Source organism: Poecilia reticulata, chromosome 11 (assembly GCF_904066995.2).
Source record: "Poecilia reticulata chromosome 11, P_reticulata-male-v2, whole genome shotgun sequence".
NCBI classification, from domain to species: Eukaryota; Metazoa; Chordata; class Actinopteri; order Cyprinodontiformes; family Poeciliidae; genus Poecilia; species Poecilia reticulata.
Window position 1 is genome coordinate 30,576 of NC_088840.1, and position 22,552 is coordinate 53,127.

A 22,552-nucleotide genomic window follows, 5' to 3' on the forward strand; every position below is an offset into this window, starting at 1 on the left:
GTGGCAAATGCATATTGACTATCAGTATAGATTGTTACAGCCTTATCCTTCATTAGTTTGCAAGCTTCTGTTAATGCTATCAGTTCTGCTGCTTGTGCAGATAGATTTTGTGGTAAAGCTTCTGCCTACAGTACTTTTTCTGATGTTACCACAGCGTATCCTGTTCTAGTTTTTCCATACGCGTCCTTTTTAGAGGATCCATCTACAAATACTATTTGTCCAAACCCTAATGGTGTATCAGTTAGGTCAGCTCTACATTTAGCTTTGGTGGTTGCTAAAGCTTCACAGTCATGAGGTTCTCCATCTTAAAAAAAATTGCTTCACCTCTTCTGGGAGGATTACAGAGGCTGCTGAGGTTGCTGACACATCAGAATACACATATGCTATGGTGACTTTTACTGGGGTTACTCTGTGTAATTGGTCTTCAAATTTCCTGTCCGGGCCTGGAGAGTTTTCGTACCACAAAGTAATGTGTAGGTCATCTGGATCCATTACATCTTGTGTTTTCCTGATGTCTTCTCATTACTTTCAGCCCATCTGGTGTAGGCATCAATGCTAATCCCAATGCTACTAAGCCATCTCGTCCCAACAGATTTACTGGACAGTCTGGCAGTACCAACACTTTTAGTTCACATTGTTCTCCTTCTGGATCTGTTATCCAGATTGGCTGTGTTTCTGATATGCTATTAACAGCTCCTTGTGCGGCCCTGACCATTATTTTTTCAGGGCCCAACCTCATTCCTGGTATTTTGTGTCTTATAGTTGTCCTGCATGCCCCTGAGTCACACAAAAAGATAATCTTTTTTCCCATCACTACTAACTCAACCTCTGGTCTAACTTTTTCTTCAAAAAATAATTCTTCTAAATTGAGCATGACTTCTGGACCTAAATCTAGTCATGCTTGATGTTGGTCTTTCCCCTGTGCTCCACTTTGACATTCTCTGGCAATGTGGCCCTCTTTTCCACATGTCCAGCAGACCCTCGGACCCCCTCCTTGGCGGGGTCCAAATCCACGGCCCCGGCCCCTCCCTCTTCCTCTACCCCTTCCTCGGTTCTTATCCCTTTGGTAGTACACTTCCATTTCATCTCCAGTGTCTTGGAAGAAGGTGGAGACAGGTGTGGATTTTTTGTTTAGCTTTTGTTACTTTTTCTGCATGCAAAGCATGTGTCACATAGTCTCCCAGTGTTCCTCCACTCATTCCTATATAATGTTTATTTATCCACCCGTTTATCTCGGGTCTAGAGCCTGCATGTAGTGCATTTTTTAACTGCTGACGGTATGGCCCGTGGTCAGCACCGTCCTCCTGTAATCCACTGTGTGTTTTAAACACTTTTTCCATTCTAACACGGAAATCATCAAAAGGTTCTTCTGGTTTTTGTTTACACCTACTGATTTCAGTGTAGTTTGCCTGTCTTCTATACCTAGCTCTGATCCTGGTGAGCAAATGTCCCACTTTAGTGTTTAAAGTGTCACTTCCCTGCTCTTCTACCACCAGGGGGTCATTTACTCTATTCATTGGGTCATAATCCCCTTTAACATGATACCAGTCTGGACCGGTTAACTGCATCCTGACCTGTTGTACCTCAGCACCATTTAAGCAGTAGGTTCTTCTAAGATTTTCCATATCCTCCACACACTGCTCTACGTCTTCTTTAGGGTGTGGAATGCCATCTACTGCTCTCTTTATATCATCCAGGAAGACAGGGCTGCACCACTTCCAAGTGGAGTCAATTTGATTAGAAGCTGGAAAACTGCAGATATACAGAAAAGGAAAAAAAGAGAAAAACATACAAGGCCACTGGCCGTAACACCATTTTTAAAAGATTTTTATGGAAGCAGAAGGGGACCAGGGATTCCCCGGAGCACAAGCCCAGGGACATGCGGAAACAGGCAGACTCAATCTGCAGCTGCTCACCACTATGTCTCCACCTCTTGGAGGTCAAAATTTGTATTTTCTACCAGGCTCATGGCAGTTATATGGAAGTGATCAGGGCACTATTTGGAGCTGAATGATGCTGCTCTTGTGGATCTCTGACCCAGAAATAGTGCATTTTTGTCTGTTTTATTGAGTCCATGTCTGGATCCAGGGCTTGATCTTTAATTGGAACCATGGCTGGAGCTGTAAATTCACCCAGAAATTGACCCAGGGATGGCTCCAGACACATAACTAGGCCTGGAACCCTTCTCTCTGGTCCCCTAACACTAACAAACAACAACACATAACTAGAGTAATTTAGGAAGAACTCAAGTATAACACAAAGAAAGCTGATCTAATCAAGGACTGAAACTATAGGCAAGCAACTATCAAAACTGGAATCAAACCAATACCAAGTCAGAATTTGACAATTAACTGCTTTAGTATTTGAAAATATAGAGGTAATATGTAATGGCAGAGGAGGTGAAAATATGACAGAAGGACATCAAAGTTTATTTTATGGCAAGTAATGATAGCAATTAAAATGTGTTTCATACTTTGGTAAAGGACAGCAACAGGTCCTTGTACATTTAAACTAATACATCTAGAGCTAGATGTATCTGCAGCTGAGGGAAGCCTGATCAGAGGACAGTTTGAACCAAAGATCTGGGGAGAGTTTGATTGCGTTAAATAGTTTAGAATTTTTGCTGTCACAAAAGAAATACTAAATAATGTTAGAAGTTACATTCAAAGCAATGAGATCATTTATTAGGCTCTTTAAACAGTCTTTTGTAGATGGTAAGGTCCATCACTTTTGAATGGGAGCAATGTCTTAAACAGGATTCCTTTTTTCTCTTTTAAAGCCAACTCTGCAACAATCTGCATCTGTTCTAATGTAGAAAAATTATAACATAATTAACATGCTGTTTTCTGTAATTATAAATCCATGTGTAGAAAAAAAGCTATGAGTCAAACACTCAAGTAATGTGGAAAATGAAAATGTAAAAGCTCCATGGTTTACTTCAGAGTGAAACAGGAAACCACTGATTTCAGAGTTTCCTGTTTTATGCAGATCACAAAAACAGAAACACCCCACCTCTCACTTTTCTACTCACTGAATAATCTAAAGGCCTACCAAACAGGTAAAGGATTGGAGCTCTAACAGAAATCCTGTCACCTTATTATACAATTAGATGCACAATGCTGGCACTTTCTTTTATTTCCAAAAGCATCACATCATGCTTTTTCAAATGCATGTGGGTTAAGAGGGATTACTGTAATTACAGTTGGTTTTAAAGAGATCAGATTGAGAGGTTTTTGCTCTTTTTATTGTAAATTAAATTATTTCTGTTTCACACAAAATTCTGTAACTGAGAAAGGACAATTCAGTGTTTGTTGTCAAGAGACAACAGAGACATCTATGCAGTTATAGTAGTTTGGGAAAAAAATGGTAAATATAAGCATTAAGACCTCATTGAATCATTATTTAATTATTTTTCAGCTTTTGTTATATATTGGAAAATAGAATATTTTTTGACAGCAGTCAGCTTCTGGTATACAAAGACTAAAGATGTCTTGTTACTTTTGAAGAAAAATTTCCTCTAACCATGTGCTGGTGTACACAAACATTCATGTGTAGTTTGAACAAAACTGAAGGTTTCTCAACCATTCTCTTATCAAATCCTATTACACATGAAAAGAGTTTGTGGAAAAAAACATACAAATTATCAACTTTGTCTTTTTCTTGTGACTTACACATTGATATGTTAGATTAAATTTACTTCTGTCTCATTAGTAATCATATTAAGATTTAAGTATACTGGATTGGATGTCATTGGAGGTGACATAACTGAGTACTGTCATTTGAATTTATTGAACCCATTTTACTTCCTGTCGAAGTCAACAAATGATTCACTACCATCTGGGCCATTATTAGCTCTGATAGCTCATCTGGAATATTGCGGGTGAAAAAAGAAGATACTATGGAGAAAAGCTTGACTGGAAAATGTATAATTCTGTGAGAAGGGTGAGGTCAGAAGTATAAATATTATTATGTCATCACACTAATGATTATCTGCCTTATAAAGCAACTGTCTCCTTATGGTTCTGACCAGAATCATATTTTTTTTGCTCTTTATCATTTCAAAGAGAATTAAATCTTGCAGGAAACACATGGGGTTTTCCTTATCTGCACAGAAGTCTACATTGACCTGAAAACCTTCTTTGTCTCCTTTTATGTGGTTGGCATTGTTTCATGGTAAATGATTCACGACTGATTCCTCTGAATTGTCATTGGCAACGAGTACAATGGATAAAATGTAAAGTCCCTTAACCTGAATTAGAAAGGGCAACGTCACTCTGACCAATGAGGGAGTAGGATCAAATAACCATTCTTACCTAGTATACCGCCGAGTTTCATTCAAACACTTTCTACATTTGAATTCCTGTTTATCAAGATCCAGAGTTGCTTAAGCAAAGCAAAACAAAAGAAATGTGTCATCTTGGGAGTTTTTGAGTTGTTTTTTTCTGTGCTTGAATATGTATCTATGCTTAATTTTTTGGTTCATTTTCCGCTTGGTTTATTTTCTTATTAGATTACTTTATAGAATAGAATAGAATAGAATATACTTTATTAATCCCAAAGGGGAAATTACTTATTCTTTGACAAGCTATTCCATCTAAGGTGTTAAATATTAATAATATAAGTATAACCATAAGAGATGGTTTATAACACACACACACACACACACACACGCACACACACACACACACACACACACACACACACACACACGCACACACACACACACACACACGTATTCTCCAGCATCTTCCTGTAGCTACTCGTCAATAACTCACTTGTTCCCTCAAAGCTCTTTGTTCTTGCTTAACAATTCTTTTGGTGATCCAGGGTTTGTTAATTGGGAAGCATCTCATTGTTCTGGTGGTTCTTGCTGGGTAAAAGTAATTATTGTTTTATCATTTTATTTGTGTTTTATCTAAATGTGTTCAGTTACCTAACTGGCTCTGACCAGTTATTCTTTAAGGGTCGTTGTTTATCTATGATGTAATTTCCTACTCAAGGGATCCATCTGTTCTGTTATCTCAGCATTGTTCACTGAAGAAGGTCATTATAATAAAAGCCAATTCCCAAGCAGATTTGAGCAGAGCTCACCAATCTTTGATCCCGAGCGAGTTAGAGGTTGTGGATCTCTCTCTTTGCAAAGGAAGGTATACAAACCTCATTGGTCTTGTGTCTGGTTCTTTACAGGTCTTTAACTAATTTTAAAAACCCCAACATACAAATTATAATATATAATAAAAATATATACATTTCTGTCCACACAGAAATGTATATAGTCAGTCACACCCTCAGTCATGGCACTGATGACATCTCGATGTGGCTGGCAGAGAGTAGCCCAATCAGTTGCTTCAAAACAAGCCTTGATAATGGGCTTATCGTGGAAATTCAGTTAAATTCAGTTTATCTATGGGGTGCTAATTCATAACATTATTATTATTAATACATTATTCATTTAGAAATTCAAATGTCTTAAAAACAAAGCTTCCGTTTTTGGTCAATGTAAGGTGTCATGAGATGATTTGCAGATAAGCTGTGAAATCTTTTTGTGAAGAGGAAGATGAGAATATCTGCTGTAATTTCCTGTGTGACTCTGGGGAGAGTATCAAGTCTTTTTTTTAAGATGGCGGGACTTTACTTGTACCATTTTTAGAAACAGGAAAAAGCAATATGATGTGACACAACAGAAAGGGATTTTTTTTAAAAAAACCAAATCAACTTAAATCCTAATTTAAAATAAGGAAGAAGCTATGTTTGAAAGTGAAATGAGACCACAAGATGGGCAGTTTCTGGAAAGAACACATCTCTTTCACATCCTTCCTGTGTTGCTGTTAGGTATCCCCCCTCCTACTTACATTTTTCCAGGCACATCACTGGAAAAATGTGTTTACTCATACTTACAGTGAGATTTGAATTCAAACAATAATGTAATACTAGTGTTTTAAGGTTAATTTTGATGGACTTCCTACACATTTTCTCAAAATGCTCCATCTTAGTGTAACTTTCATGCATGGATCACCGTAATATATCTTTTAAAGTTTAAAATCAGTTATGATTATGTGGACAGTGTGTGTGGTTCTAGTTTACAGCATTTTAATAAAACCATTGATGCACTTTAAAGGAAATTTTTTTTTTCATCAATAGGAAAGAATTACTGCATTGTCTTGACATTTTGACATAATGCTGATAGTGCATCATAAGATTTTACAGTGGAACATTTATGACTGAAATCACCAAACAAAAATGAATTAGCATTCATGACAGTGAGTTACAGTGTGTATGGAAAGTATTCTGATCCATTTAACCCTTGTGTTTACAAATGGGGTCCAACCAACCCCACACCCGTAAAACTTGTATAATTTTCCACAGTCCTCTACGTTTGCCTCAGTCCTTGAACACAAGAAGGTTCAATTTTTCACTCTTTCGCTCTTTGTTTCATTGCTCACAATCGTTAAAATAAAAAAAAATTATATAATTTTCCATGAATATAGACTCAGCATCCAATCTTGACAGAAAAAAATTAGAAATGTAGAAATTTGCAAGGATCAATTCTTTGCAAATTTGAGTAAAAGATCAGTACTGACCTTCAGTCAATACTGACCCTGAGTATTTAGGGTCAGTATTGAGTAGAACCACCCTTTTGAGCTGGTACTGCCATGAGTTTTCTTGGGAATGATGCAACAAGTTTTTCACACCTGGATTTTGGAGATCCACTCCAGTTCTGTCAGGTTGGATGGTGAACGTTGGTAGAGGCATTTTCAGGTCTCTCCAGAAATGCTTAATTGGATTTAGGTCAGAGCTGTTTAGGTCAGAGCTGTTGCCTTGCAGCAAGAAGGTTCTGGGTTCGATTCCCGGCCCCGGTCTTTCTGCATGGAGTTTGCATGTTCTCCCTGTGCATGCGTGGGTTTTCTCCGGGTACTCCGGTTTCCTCCCACAGTCCAAAAACATGACTGTCAGGTTAATTGGCCTCTCCAAATTGCCCCTAGGTGTGAGTGTGTGTGTGCATGGTTGTTTGTCCTGTGTGTCTCTGTGTTGCCCTGCGACAGACTGGCGACCTGTCCAGGGTGACCCCTCCTGTCGCCCGGAATGTTAGCTGGAGAGGCACCAGCAACCCTCCTGACCCCACTGAGGGACAAGGGTGCGAGAAGATGGATGGATGGATGGATTTAGGTCAGGGATCCGGCTGGGCCAGTCAAGAATGGTCACAGAGTTGTTCCAAAGCCACTCCTTTGTAGAACCATCTCAAAGAGGGTCAGAAGAAATGGACAGCATGTGAGTTAAATGTAAGTGTTACAGCAAAGGGTCTGAAGATTTATGACCATGTGATATTTCAGTTTTTCTTTTTAAATCAATTTTCAACATTTTCTACATTTCAGTTTTTTCTGTCAAGATGGGATGCTGAGTGCACATTCATGAGAAATAATATTAACTTATTTGATTTTAGCAAATGGCTGCAGTGAAGCAAAAAGTGAAAACTTAAAGGGGTCTGAATACTTTAGACACTCACTGTATGTTACAACATGAACATAATTATGTGTGTGTTCATTATGAACTATCATATGCCTGGCCACGTTTTGTAAATCATGTTTCTTGGACTCTCTTTTGACTTTTTGCCATAATTGGTGCTGGTGATGGTGGTGAGAGAATGCAGGAGACCCACGATGTAGATGAAAAATGATGAATTTAATGATAATGATCCAAACAGAGAACAACAGAGAACAGCACAGAGAAACAGGCATCAACGGGAACAGACGACATAGTATGACAAGGATCCGACAAAGAACAGAGACAACAGGTGAGACTAAATACACATGGCGTAATCAAGGGAACAAGACAAACCTGGGAGACAATCAAGGGGGAAGACGCAGAGACAGGACTCACAGGGAACGGAATCACACAGAAAAACTCAAAAATAAACACACAGAAACACGGATCATGACACTTTTTAGTGTTACAGCTACTGTGTGCATATCAGAAATCTGTCCATCTTGACCAATTTCTTCCAATATGTTTTTATGACCTTTCTGTGTATCACTGTTCCTGCTGTGAGCCCTGCATTATGAAATGACAGATGGATTGTGCAATTATATTTGCACAATTCCTTGTGCCTAAACTTTTAAGGTTGTGCAAGCAGTCATCAGCTGTTTTATTGCGGTTCTGAGTTATTTGGTAAAATTTCTGTCCTATGATGAGGAGTTTTGCAAGGTCATTTGATTCTTGATTTCTTTTTTCACATTAACTTGTAGAAAGCTTAATAACATGGCCACCTGAATCTTTGTTGCATGTAAAATATTATTATTCCTTTAATAGCAAAGCTTTTGTAGATTTTCATGTAATAATCACTATTTTATTGTTATATCCACTAAGGGTAAATTGTCTAAAATACTGACTGAAGTATGGCGGCAGGATAACAGTTCACCTTGTAGTCAGTAAGATTTGCAATCGTTCTGCAGACAGTTGTCATGGATGCAATGTGTTTTACTAAAACTATTTCCAATGTCTGTTACTTTAATCCATATATTTATTTTATTCTATCTCTGTTTTAAGAGCCATGCAGTCACTGTCATTTAACAGTTTGGTATTTCATGTTTTACTGAAGATGACTTTGATGTGTAGACAAGGACCTCACCACAGAACCTATGAGTGACAACTGTCTCTTCCTTAGATCTTGACATTTATTTATATTAAGTCAAATATGGCAGGACAGAGGCAGACCTCATGACAGATCAAATTGATCAAAGATTTTGATCAATTATCAAAGTGATCAAAGACTTTTATCAATAATCAAATTGATCAAAGTCTTGACAATTGCCAGTGATAATAAAAAGATCAGCAAAATACAAATTATTATTCTTTATTTAAGCATTTTATCTTATAATGTCTCCATAAGTGGATTTATATATTTAAAAAAAACACAGACATGGCATCATAAGTGCAGAAACTGATAGGTCCTATCCAGGGGCACTGCCAGAAATCTTGGGTCCCCTGACAAAAAATTTGATTGGGCCCCCTGCGCAGCTGCTGTTACAATTTTTTGAGTCTATTTGACCCATAAAAAGCATCACAATTTTAAAGACTTGCATCTGCCTTGCTTTCTTTGGTTCAATACTGATAATTAGCACAATGTTTAATGCTCATAAATTTAACATCCAACAGTCCACATCTGGTATGCAAGTAGGTTGTCAATTTTTTTTTCTATTAGTTATAGATTACTGAAATGTCTCTCCCCATGAGCAACAGTCAAAAGCAACATGCAACTACACATGAAGCAATCCAGACTTCTCAAAAATTCTATGTAGTTGCATTTTATTCAAGCTGCAGTACATAACTTTAATAAAAAATATGTTTTCTCCATATTTGTTAAAGCTGTCACCATGTCATAGCAGTTTGTTATGAGACAGATAATCTGTGAAAACAATCAATCTCCTCCACCTCCTTCATGAACCAGTACTTGTACTGGTTAAAGTAATGCACCGTTCTGACCAAAACAACCAATCAGAACCAGTAGGCCACTCTTAGCACTGTGAATTAGCCTCATTCACTCACTGCTAAATGTGCTAATGGGGGAGAAACAACTTATCATTACAAGAAACTGTTGATCTGTCATCATTGGTAGCTATGCTAACTAAACTGAGCATTCACAGTTTGAAACTACACAGCTCTGTGCTATGCTAGCTGCAGCATGGCACAAATTGAGGGGGAGGAAGGATGAGCAGCACCACATGAGATTGTGATTGACAGCACTAAAACTTTCCTGCCACTGACTGGTTGTTTCTAGCACTGGGAGAAAGCAGAGGAAATAGATTTTTCACAGATTACCTCTCATGCCATACTGTCACAACATAATGACAGTTTTAATAAATATGTGCAAAAAATATTTATATAAAAGTGACATATTGCAGCTTTAATTTAATTCAGGAGAGGATGGGTCAGGAGGGACGTGGGTTAGAGCTGCTGCTCACTGACTCATCTGTTAAGTGGTAAAAGGCACAGGGAACAATATGAATATGTTGGTACTTTTTTTCTTTAATTCATTAAATGCCAGTGAAAAGGAGACAAACAGTAGTCTGTAGATAAGCTAACTATGCTAAATGGTTGATAATCTCACACAGTCTATTCACCTCTCATGGAGAAAAACTGGGTTATAAATTAACACTCTTGCCTTTTTCTCCCTCTCTCTATTTTGTTTTTGAAAACCTGATTTTATAACTTTTCTTAGCTTCATAGTAACTGGCACAGTCGTTTGTGGCGGCTGTATTCAGCTGCAGCTTTTACTGACTGCACCTGAACACAGCGTCACTGTCAAGAGCTCCAAGCAGGAATGAACCATTTCATGCAGATCCAGAAGGGGTTCAGGGGGTTCAGGGTAAAAAAAGATGTGTGTTCTTTGGTCTGGGAGTGGTAACATAAAATTGTTACTGCTAAAAACAATGTGATTAATTTTGTATTTGACAGGACACCAATTTTGTTATGTCTATGAACAAAATAAAAATAATTAAATTGTGGAGGGCCCCCTGCTGGTCAGGGCCCCTAGAATTGTCATCACTTTTCACCCCTTTACCGCGCCCCTGGTCCTATCTTCCAAAACACTCACTCCTGTGAATATGAAAGATTCATACTCACCTGACTATGATAGACTCATGATGTTTTCTGTCAAATATTTAAACTCAACAGCTGACCAGACCAATGATAAGAACTAAGTTTTGCTCATAATTGAGATATTTTAGCTTGTACCTTTAAGTTAACCTTTGACTGATCTCCATTGACTTACTACATTGTTTCTTATTCTATGCTTACACATTACACATTACAAACAAATTGCTGACCTCACAAAATATTCGTACTTCATGGTAAATAAAGAAAATAATTCATCATAAAATGAAGTACAACTTTACACTTTTGTTGAAAGTCACAGATGGACTGATGAGCTGTTACTTCAAATTTGATTTCCCTTTTCCTAAAGCTGCTCTGATCCCTCATAATGCTGAGGAGAATTATTATTCTTTTGAGAACTTTTTTGGTCAATTTTGAAAAATATTTTGATTGATAATATCATAGCTATTTCGTGCCATTTTAATGTGATGCAGATGGAATACAAATGACAACATTAAGCATGAATTAAACCTAAATTGTTCTGTGATCACAAGTACCTGAGACTATCTACCCGTCTTCATGTAACACTGACTTCACTGAGTTTCTATACAACCATTCTCAGGGTGTTTCCCCTTTCACACACGGGGAACAAGTGCTTCCTACAATTGAAAAAAGTATTTCCTAATATAGAAAGTACTTGTTTACTGTGTGTGTGAAGGGGGAAACACCCTTCAGACAAACACACAACTTGTATACTGTATACATAGTATACAAGTTGAAATGCTGAGGTCTTTTTTCTCAATATCCGCATGATAAACAGGGGTATCTAACATGTTGCATTATCTGGAGGAGCTAATCATACCTCTGAATTAAAGGAAGGCTCTATAACAGATGAGTCACAGCCTTATATTAACGTCTGTCTATTTTAAACCTTGGAGAAGTGACATATTTCTCTGTCTGAGTAGAACATCAGAAAGACTTCATTTTTACCACTGAAACAGAATTTATGCAGACACAAAGTTTTTGTGATGTTTTTAAAGACCTGTTGATCAGTGTGTGTGTGTGTGTGTGTGTGTGTGTGTGTGTGTGTGTGTGTGTGTGTGTGTGTGTGTGTGTGTGTGTGTGTGCGTGTACGCGTGTGCGTGTGTGTGCGTAAGAGAAAGAGTAAGCGTTCGATTCTGCTAATTGTGGGTTTCTGTTTGGGGTGTAAAAATGGTTACGACACAGGTCTGTGTGTGTGGTTTAGGTATAACTCAGTCAGAGGTTTGTGTAGGCGTGTTCTGGTCCATATGAACCTCCCAGGTTCTGGGTCTCTTCCTTATCAGCTCTCCACTTATTCACAATGAGTGACATCACTGGAGTTTCCACCAAAAAAATAGCTTTTATAAGAGCGTCTCAAAATGTTAGTTAAGAGGAAGGAGCCCTCTTACCATACATTTACAGTTTGACTTGGATTGAAAGCAAGAACTTACTCAGAACAATGGAGAGTGAATTCAAGGTATTACTGGATGCAGATGCCAGCACAGGGACAAGTGATCGGACATCCACTAGAATCAAAACATTTCAAATGTCCAGACTTGCCTTGTCCCTGATTTCTTTCACTCTCTGCCTTGCTACTGGTGGTGCTGTTTTCCTCTTCTCTAATGCTCGTGTCAAGGTGAGTGCTGTCTTCAAAAAGGGTCAGAGGCCTGCAACAAATAGTTACTACACAATCTGATGAATTAAATGCTAACAGTGTCTATCTGTCTTCTGACACAGAGTGCAGTATCAGACAAGGGAAACTCTGGTGGGTAGTTCTCCTTAATTCTTTGACACATTGAACTTTTATGAAGTTGTAGTTAACTATAGCATCTATTATCTAATCTATGTTTTACAAGTAAATATTATATACCTGAACTTTTATGTATTGTTTTGTTACTTAGGGATTTGTTCCATAAAGGGATAATGTCCCAGAAAAATGCTATTTTGCATCCAGCAGAGGGTTAACATTTTTTCCTCTGATTTTACAGCTTTTCATCACGCCTTAAGGCAAATTTCAAACAGGGCAGCCATTCATCTAGAAGGTAAGAACCAGACACCTTCAGGTGAGGGGGGGTGGAGGAGTCTTGATTCCCTGCCACTTTTACCCTTGATGCCCTAAGTGCCTTTTTGGGGGGTTTTTTGTTTTGTTTTATTTTTGTTTTGTTTTGTTTTCAATGTATTTATTTTTTATTAAATTTTTTATCTGGACTATAGTATTTACCTAAACATAGGAATTTAGCTAAATAAATTACTCTGGCTGTCCTTGGCCTAATAATGACTGAATGGATTCTCAGTTCCTCTGTCTCCATGTCGTTATGACATCAGATCAGGATGAGGGAGGGGAACTGTGTCCTCTGTCAGATTATGGGCAAGAATTTATTTTTTCATTATACACTAGTTTGTGAATAAAAACTTAGGTCTGATGTTGAAGTTGTTATTTATTTTTACAATTGTCCTCACAATAGCGGGAAAACCCCTCATCATCCCCAAACACAGAAATGGCTCAGTTGCAGAGAAAACTTCTGACTTTAATTTTAGCATTCTGCTCCAGTGCTGGACTAAATGCCTGGTTTGCTCCAGGCAGCCTGAGTCAGTCTCACCGCTGTGGGTCAGAATTGGATACCCTGATATAAAGAAATGGTAACGAGGCTGTCACTGCGAATCCAACGTACCTTTTAGCTCTGTGCTTCACTAACGTTACTACCAGGCAGGTTCACACTACTTCTGACAGATCAGAAAAAATACACCCAATAAGCCCAGGCAACCAAAACAGTCTTTGTGGCGCTTATTACAAACTGAACAGTCAGTAAACAGAAAAGCCTCGTCTGACAGTCTGTCCCAGCTCCTGCCTTATAAATGAAATCTCCATTTGTCCCTTGCATCCAGTAGAGAGATGCGCAACGCAAAGGAGCGATTCTAGCTCCTCATGCAGGGCTGGGGTAGAATCTAATTTACTCCCCCTCCTACTAAGAACATCAGCATCACTAACAGTGTTTGAAAATAGATTTAGGGAAGTCAGTGAGACCAGGAACAGGTTAATTGGCCAGATTAATATCAATCACTGATTATTATTTACTGTGATGTATTTGTGAATAAACTGAGCTCAAACACAAAGATTAAAGATAGCATAAGATTGTAGCCATGGTAACACATCAAAAATCAAATATGTTTTTTGTACTAAGGGTTAGGGTTAGACAAAGTAAACTTCCTAATTAATTCCAAAATGTACTTTTTTTTCTCTGCTGAAACCATTAAATAAAAATTAATAGCATTGTCATTCTCAACAAACAAATGCTGAAGTTTTAGATCTATGGTCTGCGTTACAATTCAAGCATTTGCAGGGGGCCCTAGACTGTAAGTAGACCTTTAAAAGATCTTTTTAGGTTGACCTGTGACTGTGACACAAAGTTTTGTGATGTTTTTAAACACTTGTTGATCAGTGTGTGTGTGTGTGTGTGTGTGCGTGTGCGTGTGTGTGTGTGTGTGTGCGCGTCCGTGCGTGCGTGACAGTAATCAGCTAAACTTAAATGCATGGATGTTTCTCAAGATCTTGTTGAAAGACAAAATCTAATGACAATTTCTCTCAACCTTACAATTCTAGATCTTTCAGAGGTGCTTACATAGAAAAATTATGTAGAGTTAACCCCTCTGAACTTTTTTGATCTTTAAAGCAGACTGCAGCAAAGTTGCTATGGCGATTAAACAGATATTATTAGGGTCTATTAAATAAAATAGCAGCACATTTGCTATTTCATAACACACTTCATAACCAGCGTATGGTCTCTCTCAGATCAATACAATCCTCCAGGACAGTCAGCAGCAGAAACAGCAACATTAAACCTATCAGGGAAAATTTGCTTTGATTGTCCCCACATGACAATGACATAATATGATCCAAATAAATATTAGATTCTTCATTAATATGGGTTGTTGTTAGTTTGTTGTACGGTGTTTTAAGATCTTGATCAATGTGCCCCTTTTTAACTTTGAGCCCCTCCAAAGGCCTCTGTACGGCGCTGGTAAGAACAAACTGCAAAGTGTAGTTTACAACTACATTAAAACCCAGAGGTGAACAATATGTACAATTCTGTTTGTTTATATAAATAAAATATACAGAAGGACTTAGCAAAATGAGTTTTTTTTTTCATAATTAGCTTTACCTTTGGTAGTTTTTCACTGTCTACAGGAGGGTATTGTAAGTGGAATAATCTGATATTCATTTTCATGCTTGTGTTTTCAAACAGGAGTACACGACCCCGCCATAAACACGTCAGTGAAGTGGATGAGCAAAGTGGACCAGGCACACTCTCAAGGAGGTCTAGAGCTAAAAGACAATGAGATTCTGATTCCTCAGAATGGCCTCTACTTTGTTTACAGCCAGGCGTCGTTCAGAATAAGCTGCAACAGCAATGCTGATGACCTTACTTCCAATCACATGATCCATCTGAGTCACACAGTGAAACGCTGGTCCAGATCATTTGGCTCTAATGATGAGAGGTCCTATCAGACCCTCTTGCATTCAGTTCGTACCGTGTGCCAGGGTACAGCCAGTAAGGATCCAGACTCAGCTGGAAGCTTCTTCTCTGCAGTGTATATGGGAGCAGTATTCGATTTAAAGAGTGGGGACAGACTGAAGACTGTTATGGAAGAGAAGATGCTTGAGAAACTTGAGGAAGATGCAGGGAAGACTTATTTTGGTGTCTTTGCCTTGTAAAGAGAGCTTGCAGAGGGCAGTAAATTTACATGAACATACATGTGGTGGCATGTAGCACCAGTACTGCTTATTGTGGAATGGACTCTGTTGCATAGAACCAAAAGAAACTTGTTTTGTAAGTTTTACATTTACAGATCAACCAGTAAGTGATTAGCAATGTCTGAAATGGTGGTCTGTAATCCACCACATCAGAGCTATTTACTAAGATATGTCATTTTTGTATCACTTATGTTGTGTGTTTGTGCTGCTAACTAATTGTTTCACTACAGTCTGGCAATGATGTGTAGACATATCTATTTATTATTATAATTATTTTTATTTATTTAAATATTTATTCTTTTTTCTCTTATTTTTGTAAGTCGGTGTGTTTTTCTGTTGACTAAGTCCTGTTATATATTATGGTGTTTGTGGTGCAAGACACTTGAATACATGTTTTTTGCAAAGATTACAAACTCTGATGATTATACTTTACAGTAGTAGTCTTGTTCTCACCTGTTTATCGCTTGATCAACCAGTCAGGATTAGGCTTTTGTGCTTTTTTTAATACAGAGGGATTTCTGGGAAGACTGCAGATGCTGCTCTTTTCCCAATGAAGACAAATTCAGTTAACAAAACACTAAACATCCATCCATCCATCCATTTTCTTACACCCTTGTCCCTTAGTGGGGTCGGGAGGGTTGCTGGTGCCTAACTCCAGCCAGTGGCGCAAAAAGTGGGTATGCAGCGCATGCAACGCAGGGCGCAGCACCAGAGGGGGCGGCGCGCCGATGATGTTTTCCTATACACTTCAGCGCGCCTTACGCTCCTTCACCTCTCGCACATAACGAGGTAAATGTGGTGAGTTTTACCCTTCACGTATCGTCGTCTTGGAAGAGGGGGGGTGGAAGCGAGCGTATGTTTTCTACACTCCTTCACCCTGACGTACCTTCCTTCGTGGGGGGGGCGCCGATGTTTTCGCATCCACCTGAATAATGTGTAGTTGCGCCCCTGACTCCAGTTAACGTTCCGGGCGAGAGGCGCGATACACCCTGGACAGGTCGCCAGTCTGTCGCAGGTCAACACAGAGACAGACAGGACAAACAACTATGCACACACACACTCACACCTAGTGAGAATTTGCCCAGGGAGAATTTGGGGAGACCAATTAACCTGACAGTATGGAGGGAGGACAGTATCACTTGAATTACTCTGAGAAGGGGAACTTTGGTCGGTTCACGTAACCAGGATGAGAAGTCTTCCAGAACTAACATCTGACATGGTGCAAAAAACTGAATATAACATAAAATGTTTTAAATCACTAACATTTAATTTGTAAGACATTTTTCTTAGTTATTAATAACATGTTTTGACTGAAAATTCTATTATCTTGTTTTAGAATTAATTTAGTTAATGATGAATGTATTTGAAATTGTATTATTTCTGACTATATTAGAATCAAATGAAAATGTTTTGTTTAGTATTAGAAAATATTTAGGTTTATGGTGAATGAATGTCTTAATTCTTATTTGTTTCTAATTCCTAATTAGAAACAGGAATTGTACTTCATTATTTTCTGTTAATATTATATCTATTGCTTTTGGTTTGATATCAGGACTAAACTTTGGAGATGCTGAGTGCAGAAGAACAAACTGGGTTTTTGGAGATAACTTTTCATTGAATTAAAAGTACAGCATTAAAGGTTTGTTCCTGGCAGAGCAGAAGACAAACCAGAATTTCACAGCTACCTGTGAGGTTCCTGCATCTGTTTCTCTTTGACCAGATGGCTGTAGAGCCACAGGAGGCCGGATAGTGTTAAGAAAATAAATTTAAAATAAGTTAGTTTTAGAATTTATCATGACTTGATTGAAATACCATAATTATAGTTTTAAAATTTATAACTTATTCTGACCTATTGATCTATATTTTACTGTAGTTAAAGCAGATGGTTTGTCAAGATCTCTGATCTCTTTGTCTGTCTGGAAACAATCAGTAGGAAGTTCCAGCTTTTCACACTGATCTGTGAAAGACATAAACCACCATGAATTCAGAGAGTCTGCTTCCACCTTATTTAGACAAAAGGTGTTTGATCTTGTGAACAAATTGCAGGGACTTTCTAAATTCAAAAAGGGCCAGAGATGCCTTCCAATTGGTCCAAGCAGAGATACGCCTTATTTGAATACATTAAAGAGGAAAACACACCTACAGGTATAAAAGTTTGTGCACAAGGGAAACAATTTAGAAAAAAGCTGATTTATTTTACTTCTGCACCAGCTCTTTCTCCAAGAACGTCCTTGATATTTCTCTGTCTTCTTGTCTCAGGTAACAATGTTTGTATCTGTGTTTCTTCAGTTTCCTGTTCTATCTTATACTTTCTTCTGATTGGATTAAATTCTGTAATTCTGTGACGTCAACATGCATTGTTGTGTTTCTGTCCTCACACGTGGCCACGCGAGAAAACCCGGGATCAACAGGAAGAATCAGAGCCAGAGTTTTGCTAAATTTAATTGTATAAAAATTCTTCCTTAACAAAGGCAACAGCTCTACCAATTGCGCCACTGTGCAACCCCAGCTAAAAATACATAGACAAATAACAATACACATTTAACTTTAGATTAGTTGATTCTCATGGTTGGCTCTGTATATTTGAGGATTTTCTGCCTTCATAATGTGTTTGATAACAATTGACAAGAATAATTAAAACTTCTTAATTTTGATATTGTTCAGCAAAATGTTGTTCCATCAGGCTACATGGCTACTGCATTAATATATCAATGAGCTACTCTATGCTGTAGTTGGTGATATGTTGTTTGCTGCTGATAATTTATGCATCTAAAATTGTATTTTTACATCAACTTCTAAGTTATGTAAAATTTCTCCAATTAAAATAATTTGAAGGCTCAGAATCAACCCGGTCCACATTCTCAAGTGAGAAAGATTCACCTGGTATAAATTAAATTTGTATCTATTGTAATTACACCAAATAGAAATTTATTTAATCAAAAATGTCATGGTTGTTTATTCCATCTTAAGTTGGGCTGCACCGACTGCAGTTTTCTGGCTTACCGCTGATTACTAATCTTTCAAAGCCTGACCTGCCGATTTTTATTTTGGCTGATACCATTTTTTTCCCCAAAATGTTGTTAAATGTAGCAAGAAAGTCGCTGAGTTGGTAACAGTGGGGTGAACGTTAACTGCAAACATGCAGACGTGACCTGGTGGGTCAGTCTGTCAGTCAAACCTCTCACTGTAGAGCAGAAGAGGACAGAGTATGATTTTAAACCCTTGATCAGTGAATAAGATTGGCTTCATGTAAGTATCGGCAGATCACCAATCCCCCAAAATTAAGGAAATTGGTGCCGATAAATTGGCTAATAAATGTGCATATATAGGTCCTTCTCAAAAGATTTGCATATTGTGATAAAGTTTATTATTTTCCATAATGTAATGATAAAAATTAAACTGTCATATATTTTAGATTCATTGCACACCAACTGAAATATTTCAGATCTTTTGTTGTTTTAATACTGGTGATTGTGGCATACAGCTCATGAAAACCCAAAATCCCTGTCTCAAAAAATTAGCATATTTCATCTGACCAATAAGAGAAAAGTGTTTTAATACCAAAAATGTCAAACTTCAAATAATTATGTTCAGTTATGCACTCAATACTTGGCCTTCAATGCGGCATGAAGGCAATCAGCCTGTGGCTCTGCTGAGGTGTCATGGAGCCCAGGATGCTTCGATGGCCTTGAGCTCATCCAGAGTTTTGGGTCTCTCAACTTTCTCTTCACAATATCCCACAGATTCTCTATGGGGTTCAGGTCAGGAGAGTTGGCAGGCCAACTGAGCACAGTAACACCATGGTCAGTAATACCAGTGGTTTTGGCACTGTGAGCAGGTAGTGCTGAAAAATGAAATCTTCATCTCCATAAAGCTTTTCAGCAGATGGAAGCATGAAGTGCTCCAAAACCTCCTGATAGCTGCTGCATTGACCTGCCCTTGATAAAACCCAGTGGACCAACACCAGCAGCTGACATGGCTCCCCAGACCATCACTGACTGTGGGTACTGGACACTGGACTTCTGGCCTTTCGGCATTTCCTTCTCCCCAGTCTTCCTCCAGACTCTGGTACCTTGATTTCCGAATGACATGCAAAATTTGCTTTCATCCGAAAAAAGTACTTTGGACCACAGAGCAACAGTCCAGTGCTGCTTCTCTGTAGCCCAGGTCAGGCACTTCTGCCGCTGTTTATGGTTCAACAGTGGCTTGACCTTTGACCTGGGGAATGCAGCACTTGTAGCCCATTTCCTGCACACGCCTGTGCACGGTGGCTCTGGATGTCTCTACTCCAAACTCAGTCCACTGCTTCCTCAGGTTCCCCTAAGGTCTGGAATCGGCTTTTCTCCACCATCTTCCTCAGGGTCCGGTCACCTCTCCTCGTTGTTCAGCGTTTTCTGCCACACTTTTTCCTTCCCACTGAGGTGCCTTGATGCAGCACTCTGGGAACAGCCTATTCGTTCAGAAATGTCTTTCTGTGTCTTACCCTCTTGCATGAGGGCGTCAATGATGGCCTTCTGGACAGCAGTCAGGTCAGCAGTCTGACCCATGATTGCGGTTTTGAGTAATGAACCAGGCTGGGAGTTTTTAAAAGCCTCAGGAATCTTTTGCAGGTGTTTAGAGTAACTTTGTTGATTCAGATGATGAGGTTAACGGCTCGTTCAGAGAACCTTTTCATGATATGCTCATTTTTTGAGAAGGGAATTTCGGGTTTCATGAGCTGTACGCCAAAATCATCAGTATTAAAACAATAAAAGACATGAAATATTTCAGTTGGTGTGCAATGAATCTAAAATATATGACAGTTTAATTTTTGTCATTACATTATGGAAAATAATTAACTTTATCACAATATGCTAATTTTTTTAGAAGGACCTGTATATATATAAATTCAGGAAAACAGAAGGACAAACAAACTACAGCAAAGACCACAAACTATAGGGATGAGCAAACTGACACTCATAGTTATACAATAGGAAAATGTGAAACAAGAGATTCTGGTATCCAAGCTTTCTTTTAACTTTATGTGTTGCTGTTTGTCTGGATGAGTCTCAAAATGATGATGATGACCAAATGTCCAGGGATCAAACCAAACCAGAACCTCCTGCTCAGAACTTGAAATAGCCATGGAATATTTTCTAATACATTGAAGGTATTTTTGGCAAAGCTTGCAAAGAAATGTCACAATTTTTAAACCGAGCAAGAAACATTATTGTGGCCACATTTCAAACAAGGACCAGATTTGCACATTTTTTAAACAAAGCTCAAATGAGAATCAAAAAGTAGTTGATTGAATGGAACATCTCTGCTGCAACAGAAGAATATTTTTTTTGTAGTTGAGAGAATCTGTCACCTCGGTTCTGAGATCGCTACATCATTCATTTCTTATTTAAGGCTCGTTTTCATTTACATTGAAGAAAGATATTCAAGCATTCAAAACAGAGTAGTCACGTTCTTAAGCAGAGTCAGAGAAAGAACAGATGCTGCCTTTAACATGGTCAGAACCGGTCTCATTGCTTTTACCAACATTGTCTTAACCAACATCATGGACATTTTCCAAGCAGTCAGGGACAGAACTGAATTGATGTTCTTTAGGCTACAAGATGAACGAGTTCATTTACTTGACAGAGTCCTTGAGCTAAATTCTGACTTCAGTCTGGCAATAGTTCAAGGTTGCCAGGTTGTTTTCGATGTCTCCTTCACATTTGTTGCTGAAGTATTTCAGTCAATTGCATATTTTTAAAACCAGACCACAAGTACCAGGATTGCCTTTGACACAACCAAAACAAATATTTCCAATTGTGTCAATACATAGCAAAAGTATATGCTGCTCTTAGTTTTTTGAGCGGATGGGTCATAATAGTTTTCTGTAGGCACTATAGATGCATTTAAAATGCATACCTTCTCTGGCATGGCATTGCCCTCATGCAATAAACTACATATCTGTACCTCACATTGCTCCTTTATTTTCTTTTTTGGGGGAGATTATTTAAAATACCACCAGACATATTTTTGTCCAAATAAAAGAGGTATTGAGGTTCATGTAACCTTTTACTTAGAAGAGGAGAAGTCCTCTTTATGAAGCGGAGTTGCATGCTGCACCTTGCCTCCTACTTGTAAGTCATACATCACTTTTCTTCATGTTTAAATTTGAGTAACTAAAAATATTTTCATGTCTGTGAGTATGTAAAATTATCATTGTAGATCATTTCAAGACAATTTTTTTTACAATTTATATTCTAAAACTGTTGTTTTGTTTGTTGCCTCGGCAACATTGCAAAGTTGGGGCCCTTTTGTTCAGGCAATATTATTCTAGTGCGTTGATTACAAAATAATTATCACAGCCAATTTTTTTACTTTATTATTAACTAACAGCAACAGGAGATGGACTTTTGTCCAAGATTATTTCATGGACAAAGTGCATGGGTCATAAGTTGGGGTTATTCCCGATGAAAACATGAGGATCCACTGAAGAACCATTATTTCATTGTTTGTTTATCCTCAATGCTCATTTCAGTCCTAAAGAGTGATGAGCTTGTATTCAATGAACAAATGGTCCTATTCCAAAACAGGCAAAAACTGAAGCAATATCTGCCAAACCCAAAAATATGGGTCTGCAGGGTACTTCATATGGCTAGTGTAGAAGGTGTTCCGTACAACTTGGGCACAATGTGCGAGCACCACCCACCACCAGATCTACCAGATATGAGAGCTGGTGAAAATGTTGTCCTTTGCTTGGCTCACATTCTACCAAAAATAAAAAATAAAAATCTGAACTACAATCAGCTAAACAGATGGTGAGTCCCAGATATGCCAATAATCAATACTCTTTCACATCAGCAAGCAATTCCTTCCCGATGTTTAACATATAATAGGGAAAAAGACTGATTTCAACATTCTTAGTGATTCCAATTCCACCAAACATACACACGTACCTACACACGAATGCTCATTTTAATAATTTGCTTAAATGTACCACTCATTAATGAAAGTTAATTTTATATTTGTTCAGTTGGAACTATGTCTGATTTATTTTTGTCAAAAAAGTTTTTTTATGAATATAGTTTTTATTTGATTTGTATTTCATTTCTCATAATCACTGCAGAAAACCTTGGTGTTTTAGACCCCTTGTAGCACCATGTTGCCCTGAGGCAACAAACCCAAATCTGGCTCCAGGAGGTGTCACGGTCT

At 38.2% G+C, this 22,552-nt stretch overlaps 1 protein-coding gene across 1 annotated transcript; it reads left to right on the forward strand.

Annotated features, from left to right (window-relative positions):
- Positions 1-11,747: 11,747 nt before the first annotated feature.
- On the forward strand, positions 11,748-17,715 carry tnfa (tumor necrosis factor a (TNF superfamily, member 2)). The gene is made up of 4 exons (XM_008421531.3): positions 11,748-12,247; positions 12,349-12,376; positions 12,600-12,653; positions 14,856-17,715. The coding sequence occupies exons 1-4, from the start codon at positions 12,071-12,073 to the stop codon at positions 15,323-15,325; spliced, it is 729 nt and encodes a 242-aa protein (XP_008419753.1). The 5' UTR covers positions 11,748-12,070; the 3' UTR covers positions 15,326-17,715.
- The last annotated feature ends 4,837 nt before the right edge of the window (positions 17,716-22,552 follow it).